This window comes from Carassius carassius, chromosome 15 (genome assembly GCF_963082965.1).
Source record: "Carassius carassius chromosome 15, fCarCar2.1, whole genome shotgun sequence".
Lineage (NCBI taxonomy): Eukaryota > Metazoa > Chordata > Actinopteri > Cypriniformes > Cyprinidae > Carassius > Carassius carassius.
The window spans coordinates 17735055-17745832 of NC_081769.1; the positions used below are offsets into that span (position 1 = coordinate 17735055).

Here is a 10778-nt window from a genome sequence, read left to right on the forward strand (position 1 = left end):
TCCAAGACGGAGACTGCAGGTGAATAGGAAAAAAAAATTAACAAAAATAAGCTATCGCCCTACTAACTTGCTCAGCTAAATGATTACATTGATAATTGCAAACATTTTTTGTATTACAAGTTTTCTAAATTGTTATGTTTAATTATGCAAATGATTCATTATTTAATAAAATATGCGCTCATCCAGTGTTTAGATTTTTGTACTTTTTACAGAAGTTTTCTGTACAAAAATAAGTTTCGTTTGCTTGTTTAAATATAGTTGTGTCGCTGTCGCTTCTTAGAGGTAAGAAATGTAATTTATATTAACAATGTCTACACTAGGAGCATGATAATGAAAGAGAACGAACTCGAAGCGTCCTTCTGAATCCACGCGATGTCGCCCGAGAGATTCATAGACACGTTTCCTTCAGATGAGGTCACTTCTTACAGCCGTTGACTTCCGGCTGATGAGGTTTGCGGACACGTCTGCTTACAGTGGACAACAACAAATCCGTTAACGCTTGTCTAAGTATCAACCGCGGATTCACTTCGTATAAAACATCGAGGAAAGCATGCACGTCTAAAAAAGAGCTCAGTGACTTGACGAAGAATCCTTGCAGTCTGAATTTACATCAGTACTGAGTTTGTGTTTACACTGAAGTCAGATGGGGGAGGTGAGGAAACTCCAGAAGAAGTTAAGGCAAATTGAAAACTTGGAGATCAAAATTTCCCTCACTCCCGAGGAAAAAATAAAGGTACAGAATGATCACGCTCTTATACACGCATTACAACAGTGCAGAAATTTTGCACATTGAATATTTAATAGAGACCATGTATGTTCAGCTCAGATCATCATTCACACATAAAAAGATCACACAGGAATGATTCACTGAATAGAAACACATCATTTTAAGGATAACTAAGGTATTCAGTTAAACCATAATTAAAAATTTGTTTTTTTTTATGATTATTACGCATCACTCTTTGTAGGTCTCAAAGAAGGCGGAGCTTCGCTCCAGATTGGCTGAGCTACTTCTGCATCATTCTGGCCCCCAGCAAACTCAAGAGATTGTGGGAAAGGAGGAGGATAAAATGAAAAGACAAGTGTAAGAATGAGTGACTAGGTAGGGAAGGAGAGAGATCAAAACGGCCAGGGTGTGTAAGATTAAACTTTAGACCTCTGCCCATGTCTAGTCTCCAGCTCTCTGGCGTCTATGCAGTATTGATTCATCATATTTCTTTAAAAACTCTATCCTTGAACTCCCTCACCCGGGCTTTCTCTCTCACACATTGTTATTTAATAATATATTTGTTAAAACAAAGATATAACAAGACAAGCAGGGTTTGTTTAATACCTATGGACAGGCATGAGAATAATTGGCAGTGATGTTTATTTCTCATGATAGTGAGGAGGTCACAGAGCAACTTGTTGTTCCCTGTCGTCCTGCGCTGAAGATTGCTCGGGAGGAGAGACGAGAGAATGAAAGAAGCGACAGAAGCCAAACAGATGGCAGAGGAGAGACGCATCTCCCCGTCAGCCCCAGTGTAGAAGAACAAGAAGGTCAAATTAGTGCACTGATCACACACACAATTGTGACTAGGTGGCCAAGTGGTTAAGGCGATGGACTGCTAATCTCAGGGGGAAGTCGTGGCCTAATGGTTAGAGAGTCGGACTCCCAATCGAAAGGTTGTGAGTTCGAGTCCCGGGCCGGCAGGAATTGTGGGTGGGGGGAGTGCATGTACAGTTCTCTCTCCACCTTCAATACCACGACTTAGGTGCCCTTGAGCAAGGCATCGAACCCCCAACTGCTCCCCGGGCGCCGCAGCATAAATGGCTGCCCACTGCTTCGGGTGTGTGCTCACAGTGTGTGTGTGTGTGTTCACTGCTCTGTGTGTGTGCACTTCGGATGGGTTAAATGCAGAGCACAAATTCTGAGTATGGGTCACCATACTTGGCTGAATGTCACTTCACTTTCTTTACCGTTACTCGCACAGATGTGGATTACAAGGCTGCTTGTTCTTCACAGGAAGTTCTGCCTTATGGCTGTCTCATGCAATGATATAACAGATTGTCAGTTTATCAGCATTCACGGGAGAGGAAAAAAAACATGACCTAAGTTCATATGAAACCGTTTGTTTGTTACACTGCAGACGCCGAGTTCAAATCTCGCAGACAAGCTTGGGAGAAGGCCAAGTTTCGACTCCGGACTCTGGAGGGTCATAGTGACATCATCACCTGTGCGGTCGCCGTCGACAATCTTGTGATATCTGGCAGGTACTGGAAAAAGTAAACAGTTTATGACTCTGACTGACTGTGAAATTGCTGACGTGTTTTTTAACGGCTCTCTCTCTTCTCTGGTCTTCACCTACTGTTTCTTCCAATTTAAGTCGAGATACAACAGTTAAAGTGTGGCATGTTCCCACGGCAACGGAGCAGCGCAATTTGGGAGGTCACAGCGGTGGAGTCACCTGTCTCAGTGCACCACCCCCAGAGTACTGCAGGAGATTGGGTACACACACACACACATTCACACTCTCTCAAACCTAGGAAAGTAAAGAATAATTGATCCTGTTGACGGGGGCCAGCCGGCTGATACAGATGTACCCACGATTGTTCACTCGTTCTTTATGCTCTCTCTTTTCTCTCACCTCTTTTGTTCCAGCTACTTATGCCCTCCTTCCCATCTGTCCCTTTTGCTCTCCATCACTCCTTGTCTTGCTGTTTTGACAGTGCATTTGTTCTTCACATCGTTTGTCCTTCATTCTCAATTTTCTCATGTCCTGCAGTCACTCTTTCTTTCTTGTTCTCTGTCCTCAACTCTTATTCTATTGATCTGTTTTTCCACAGCACGTGTATTTGACTTGGCTGACAAGGAAAATTTTGTTCTAAGTGGTTCCACAGACTGTTGTGTGAGAATTTGGGCTTTGAGCTCGGGTGAGTTTTTCTCATACACACACACACACACACACACACACATATGAATGTGTGGCCTCAGCAATCATTTTCAAATAAAGGTTGAGCAGCTTCAGAATTATGAATGTCCTTTAAATTATAAAGTAGAACTGTTGAATACTAATTAGATTATAAGGAGGAGGAATGCAAATACAAAACTATTTAATATATCAGACTTGAAATGAATTCTTGTCTGAAGTTCTGTAATTAATAGATCATAGCAAAAATGTTTCTTGAGAACGAAATCAGCATATTAGAATGATTTCATAATATATATATATATATATATATATATATATATATGTGTGTGTATATATGTGTGTGTATATGTGTGTGTATAAGTATATATGTATGTATATGTTTATGTTTATTAAAATGGAAAACAGTTATTTTAAATTGTGATATTTCACAGTATTCATGTTTTACTGTATTTTTGATTAAATAAATGCAGTCTTGGTGAGCAGAAAATTACTAGTACAGACAAACATATCACAGGACTATGAAATTGTAATATAATCATATTTGTTATTACTAAAACTGTGTGGCTTTAGTGTATTACATATTTGTTATACACAAATTTTGAAGTTAATATTTTATTTTCATGAAGCTATTTGAAACTTGTGTGGTGTTTGATTTAGAATGATGAATCAGTTGGGAAAAAATCTGTTCTACGTATTAGGATAAGCATTAGCATAACTAGTCAAAATGAATTATGCAGTCATATATATTTTGCTAAATAAATTAATTAAGCTAACTAAATCCCTCTGTTGTGACCATGCCGAATGCCTTTACATGGCAGTTCAGTAAATTTCATCCTTCTCTCATTTTAAATCAAATTACAGTTCAACATCCTGTGATGTGTGAGCAATGTTATTGAAATTCACACTCCTTAATCAAAAGGATGCCAATTTTCTAAATTCAGAATTTTGCCAAATCCTGCTTAAAACGTAATGTAGCATTAGCAATGTATTCTCAAATTAAAAGTAACCCTTTGAAACTATTTTTAAAATTGTAATGGTAAAGGATAGAGAGTGTGCAGTAGATGTGCTGTTGTTCTGAGTGCCCATTATCTGACTCTCAGTCATTATGTAATTGCTAGAGAGGGTACTACTCACTCTTTTTTTGGACACCACAGCTTTTTTCATCCCCTGCCAATGAGAGTGAATTAAACTCAAGTGTGTTTGGGGTTTGCATCACATGCTGTTATTCATGCAGGTCAGTGCGTCAAATCCATCTACACATTCAATGCAGTCTCAAGCCTGTGCTTCATTCCTGAAGGAGAGGGCTTCATTGTTACAGGTTCAGGTAGGTATCTGTGTGTGAGAGTGAGGTTGAGTTGACCATGCCTTGCATCAGTCTCAACATATCAGGTGTGTCTGAGGCTCAGTGTTATTGATCTTACACTAGATGCTGGGAAGCTGCAGGTGTGGAGCTGGAGCTCGCTGGAGAACTGTCAGTCAGAGAACGCACACCTGGATGCAGTCACCACACTACAGGTGGGCGAGTGCCATGGCAACAGAACTGTGCTGGCATCTAGAACATTCCGAGTCTGCCCTTTAGAGAGCAGCACATGTTTAAAAAATAAATAAATAAATAAGATTGTGCCTCTGCTCAAAGCTGAAGAGTTGCCTGGAGAGGAATCCCTTGAGAGCAGTTTTGTCCTCGTGATCTTTAAACACAGTCTAAAGTTCACAGAGATGTACAAGCTATTAAATGCCAACATAAAAAAAAAAAAATTCTAATGCAATCTGTCTCTTTTTAGTCAGTGATTAATTGCTTTTGTGAAATGAAACTGGGCAGAGCAATATAATATAAAGAAATCAATAGATACAGAATAGAAGTGAATAAATCATGTAGTAATTGAGAGAGGAAATATTGAAATAGGTTGAGATAAGAAACCGAATACTGTAGCATCAAACAGCGGTGACTCTCTTTCCATATTTAATACTGTTAGTTGGCACGAGTTGTCATGGAAACACAGTGGCATCTACCCTTCCTTCTCTCTACAGTCCCAGGGTCCTCTGCTGTTCAGCGGCTCCGCAGAGGGATGTGTGTGTGTGTGGGAGGTGTCCGATGAACGGACGGAGCCCCTCCGCAGGTTGCACATCTGGGGGCCAGAAGTCACAGGGTGTCGTGGGGATGACGGGGTGAACGGGAGGCTGATTCTGAGCCCCCGCGGTGACCGTGTGTTCCTCTCATGTGGAAAGGCCAGCATACGAATCCTAAATTGGAGAACAGGTAATATATTAAATAAATTTTTATCTAAATTTAATATTAAAATGAATTAGGATTATATTTATTAATTTAAGTATAAGTTATATATGGGCTTGAACACCATGGGCCAGTGCCGGGTTAGGGCTGGAGTTTTTGGCCTAATCAGTAGTGTGTGGTAAAATGAGGAGTTTTCCAGTCACATTGTCTTGCTTACATAAAAATCAGTTACACTATCAGAGAAACAAAAAGAAAAAATTTCCACTGTATATTTTTACATTAACAATCATAATCAATATTCCCTTTATTAAGGACATGTATGTATCTTATCACATTATTATTTTTAAGCATTTTACATTTATTCCAAAATAATAACTCAAGGCAGTGACAATTTAACAATATTTTTATTTGTAATATTATGTTGAGCTTTTCTTATTTAAATAATTAGCTTTTAACTTTTTTTTTTTTTCGGGTCATCAGTCATCAAAGCTTGGTAAATATTGGTCACAGACACAGAGATTTACTTTAAATTTCACCAAAAATAGAAAGGGAATGAAAATCCCAGTTTCAAGTCTTATATTGATGTACTGTAATACAATGGTTATATCTAGAGACCAACTGATATATCGTTTAGCTGATATTATCGGCCGATATGAGGCTGTCGCCGATATATATCAAAAGTTTTGACTATACTGTACTGTACTATGCTATACTATAATGTATAATATTGTGTTACACATAAAGAATATCGGCTAATATATCGGCATCAGTCTTTTTTTACTCCCTATTATTGGTATTGGCATCAGCCCCCAAAAAACTCATATCGGTCAGGCTCTAGTTATATCTAAGTGTTCAAGTTGTTTACCTACTTTTTAAATTAGTTTTCCAATTAACATCATTATATTGTTCATTCAAACTGATTCATTAACACGGAAAGAGCATGAACACAAGAGGTGGGATTAATAGCATGAACCAATCACAGAAAATCATAACCAGTTAATCCCATCACATCGCATTGGAGGCATCAAGTGACTTTTCCCATTCATTCTGAATAACACATTTCACAATGTAGGAGGTATGTTAAAACTCAATGGGCTCAGGGCATTCGACCATCAGGTCTTCGTCAAGCACACGAAGACCTGATGGTCAAAACAATTGCAATAAATTATTATTCTGGAGCAATATCAGTGTGCGGACAGTATGCTTGTATTTTTGCTATAGGTTTTGTTTTTTTATCCTGCACCTGAGTCCTGTGTGGGTTTGTGGGATGTGCGCAACTTTCTTGCACTTTGGTTTATATTTTGTAATATTGGCATAGTTTTATTTTTCTACTATGATTTTTTTCCTCATCCAATATATTTTGAGGAGACACTGCCTCCTTTGCCTCCTTGCCATTATAGAACCGCTCAAAAATCTTTTTGTTCTTTAAAATAACATGACTGACTAAACTCTTGAACAGTAATAATTATATGTATAAATAATATTAACTATGTATATTTCAATATATTTACTTTAATTTACAATAAAATAAATCACTGTTAATATCATATATTAAATATTTGATAAAAGCAGCCTTTAAATTGGAAAAACTAGAAAAGGATATTTCAAAGACATTACATAAAAGTGTGAATAGGCCCACATTTATTTCTTTTTTTTTACTTATTCACACCAAATAAACGTGTTAAATTTACATAATCCTTTGATCTGCCATCAGCACCAATATTTAGTCAACATCTTATTTTATAAAGCACCTCTCATATATATGCAGGATTCTGTCGCTATAAATATTTTACAACCCCCATTGGACCTTCATTTGTTCTTTGACTCAGGGCTATTTAACAGATTTATTAATGGAATACATCTTGACTGAGTCTGTTCGCTCAGAGATGCTAATATAATCTGTGTTAAAGTCCCAGTGGCTCAGAGAACACAGACAGGAGTGGGGGCTGTTTGCCCCAGGACAGAGGAAAATTCAAAAAAACATCCACCACTTTCTCATTTTAATCCTGTTTTCTAACAGGATATTTGTGCCAAAGGCCATTATCTCAAAAGAAAAATAAACCTGTAAACAATTACATCAGATAAATCAGAGTTACTGGTAGGAGCACACCATGATGTGACACTCTAATCAAGAGCGCTGAGATTCATAATGACCCCAGTTCATCAAACAACTCGTAGCTGGAGCTCTCAAAGAATTAATGAGCTTCTTACAGACAAAAAAGCTTTGGTATTAACGGCATAAAATACACACCAAAGTCGGCAGCTTTTGACAGCGTAAGAAGAGAGTCTATAAATAGACAGATTATGTGAGTTTAATTACTTTTAGTTTATGGTTTATTTGCGTTGGAAAGTGTTGGAACATTAGAAAGTGTCCCTAATGATGCATATGCTCTCTCCAATCATGTGCAGGCGTGATGACCAGACTAACCAATCACAGCAGAACTGCTGGTGTCACAGATTGCGTCAATCAAATACCCAGCCTTTTGATTGGCTCTTGTTTTGACATTATTAATGGAGAGAGCACAATTAACCGTGAGTGAATTTAACATCAATTTTATTTTAACACCTTTGAAAACTGTGAGTTGTATAATCACCTTTTTTTCTTTCTCTCACGCTCTTTCAGTGTTCTCGCTTCCCCAGTGCAAATACCTGGTTTCACTCACTTCTTCAGATCTTCCCAGGATTCTTTGTTTTGCTGCGTGGCTAACAGCAAGTGGGGACCATCGTTGGGTCACAGGGGGTCGTAACCTCATTGTTTGGGAGCAGCTTCCTGGAAGTTTTAAAAAGAGGTGTGTTTTTTTTTTCCAGATGTAGAGGTCTATTTCATCTTTCTCTAAGAGATGTACTTCACAACCCCTTCTGCCCATTACTTATCCGTTCACAACCTACTTTATATAATGTATTACTGTATATATCAATTCGTAGACATTCAGTGACACATAGTTACTACTATAAGACACTCTGCTCAATGTTTCATTTAGTCAGTATATCAATATGTACATTAGTAATGAGATACTGGCTGGAATATAGTATCTTTGGGATGCTTATTAATGAGAAGTCTGCAGGATTGCTCCGGGCACAGTTTAATTGACAATGAGAACCGTAGCTCACATTGAGTGCTAGATGCAGAGCCGATGATCACTTTGTGGAAAAAATATTGATTTCTTTGTAGCTACAATTCTGTTTAGAGCTGCAGGTCTCAGCTGGTGGGTTACAGGAAAAACAATGTTGAATGCAAATAATCAAATGCAACTAGCCATATAATTCTGCATATTTAGATTTGTGAAAAAGACTTCAGTTTTTTAAAGGGGAGAGAAAATGATAACCATTTCATTTGTTGTGTGTCAGAGAGACTGCATGTTGTATTTTGGAGCTTAATCTGTCACTTGGAAGCTGTCCAAATTAGGCAGATGCCAACATTTCATGGTGATATTAATATCAATGTTTAATTTCAAGGACATTTTTGCTTACATTGCTGTTGGTTTCTGGTCTTAACTGGTCTCCCAGCCTCGTCAGGCTGGTCTGTGCACTGGTTTTACAGTAGTTTTGGGCACCTTTCAGATGGGAAGGTTGGAAGACCAGATTAAGTAATCTAAAACCAATTTAGGCCGGTTTAATTGGTTTTTTTCAACAGAGCAATAAACAGTTTTGGTGCTGTGTTGGGCCACCACTCGATGTCCAATGTAAAAACCAAAGACTTTGCATTCAATATTCTAACACTTGGAACCTATCCAAATTAGGCAGAGGCCAACATTTTCTGTCAGTATTAATAACAATGTTTAATTTCAAGGACATTTGTGTTTACGTTTGTGCAAATTACTGGAAAAACATTTCTTAAACCAGCCTAACCTGGTTTGCCGGTCTTAGCTGGTCTCCTAACCTGGTCAAGCTTGACTGATCAGGCTGGCTTTTGGAGTTGTTTTAAACACTTTTAAGCTGGTTGACCAGCAAAACCAGCTAAACATCATCTTGAAGAGATGGGAGATCAAATTTAACCAACTAAAACCAGACTATGCTGGTTTAAGCATGAAATAAAAAAATTTCAGCAGAACAATTAAACAATATTGGTGCTGTGTTGGGTCACCAGGAGTAAATGCTGAACAACTAAATGTGCAGTCAGGGTCATCATTAGGGTGGTGCTACTGGTGTGGCTGTAACCACAAAAAAAAATTAAATCACGAACAGACAGATGAGGATCCGGAAAGCGATGCAAACCTGGAATGCGATCACAAACGAACTGACAGGGACAAACGCGAATGCAAATGAACCGAGTGGGGCCTGGAACGTGATCACAGATGAGTTGAGTGGGAAAATGAGATTGCAAACTAACTGAGTTGGACAAACGAGATCGCAAACAAACTGAGTGGGATTTAAAACATGATCACAAAGAACCCAGTGGGACAAACATGATCGCAAACTAACCGAGGGAGGACCTGAAACACAATTATGAATTAACCGAATGGGACAAATGTGATCGCTAATGAACCAAGGGAGGACCTGGAATGGGACAACCAAGTGGAAAAAATGCAATCATGAACAGACTGAGGGGGTAACCTCCCCACTCCCCGACCTGGAATGGGACCGTGAAAGGACTGATGGGGGGCTCCACTCCCTCTCATGCACTGGGCCCCGTGCCAGCTTGGGTGCAGTCACACTTAACATTGTTTGGCAAACTTTCCTACAATAAATCCAGCCATATATTCATGTTTTGCTACACTTTTGAAAATAGACAATACATTGAAATACTGCTAATGTGACACCTTAAGCCAGATATAAAGAAGATTTTTAATCCTCTGCCTAACTCTTAATGATATACTTGCTACTTCAAAAGCAGTTTGTATAATGAAGTCATTCCAATCCCATTGACGGCGCGCTTTTGTAAGCAGAGCAGCTTTCTTATTGCTTCAGGCTGAGTTAAACATCCTTCTTTCCTTGTAAACAGTGTGACCCAAGTGGCCTGCACTGACTGTCTTCTGTTGTTTTTCCTCTAGAGGCGATGTCACAGTGAGACGAGACAGCCGATTGGTAGATTGTCTTCTGGAATCTGACAGAGATTCAGAAGACGAACAAAGTGAGGGTAAGCGAGACAACCGAAGATGGATGTTTTAACCTATGTTGAAAAATTCCAGTCCAAATAAAATTTGCAGTAATTTAATCATAAAAACAACTTTTTCAGCAATTTATGGACTTAATTTTGCAGTGTTCTCGAATAAATGAGTTAACAGCATTTAAAAAGTGATGCTATAAAACATTTAATTTACGAAAATATAATATTTTTTTTTTCTCCAGTGGACGATGATGAAGACTCCATACACCAGGATGCATCTGAAACAGAGGAACCAGCAAGTTCTTCATGGCTGCGTTGTGTTCTTCAGTGAGCAAGAGGAGGGGTAAATGAAAAAAAGAGAGCGAGGGGAAGGAGATTGAAGGAGGGTTAAAAAGAACAAGCTGGAAAGGAAGAGAAAGCAAAGGCAAGGTCAAGGGGCGACGGGAGTGCAAGAAAACACGCGAAGGGACTGAAGTGGAACAGATTGACTGACTGGCAGAAGGGAAGAAACAGAAGGAGGAGAGAAACAGCAGACTGTTTTCTATGTAAACGTTGATCCAATAAAACCTACCATGTTATGTCTGTGTAC

At 38.7% G+C, this 10778-nt stretch overlaps 1 protein-coding gene across 1 annotated transcript; it reads left to right on the plus strand.

The window, feature by feature from the left end:
• Positions 1 to 383: 383 nt before the first annotated feature.
• si:ch211-154o6.3 (uncharacterized protein LOC563854 homolog) lies at positions 384 to 10767 on the plus strand. Its single transcript, XM_059567703.1, has 13 exons — positions 384 to 733; positions 969 to 1084; positions 1385 to 1539; positions 2130 to 2253; positions 2367 to 2488; positions 2827 to 2913; positions 4147 to 4236; positions 4339 to 4427; positions 4941 to 5169; positions 7552 to 7674; positions 7766 to 7931; positions 10134 to 10219; positions 10432 to 10767. Exons 1-13 carry the CDS (start codon positions 644 to 646, stop codon positions 10518 to 10520), a joined length of 1566 nt encoding a protein of 521 aa, XP_059423686.1. The 5' UTR covers positions 384 to 643; the 3' UTR covers positions 10521 to 10767.
• Positions 10768 to 10778: the final 11 nt, after the last annotated feature.

Excerpts from the sequence above, each read along its gene's own strand:
- si:ch211-154o6.3 (XM_059567703.1), top strand. The coding sequence starts at position 644 with ATGGGGGAGGTGAGGAAACTCCAGAAGAAGTTAAGGCAAATTGAAAAC. Across the intron at positions 2,254-2,366 it reads AATCTTGTGATATCTGGCAG|TCGAGATACAACAGTTAAAG; the intron begins GTACTGGAAAAA and ends TTCCAATTTAAG. Across the intron at positions 10,220-10,431 it reads AGAAGACGAACAAAGTGAGG|TGGACGATGATGAAGACTCC; the intron begins GTAAGCGAGACA and ends TTTTTTCTCCAG.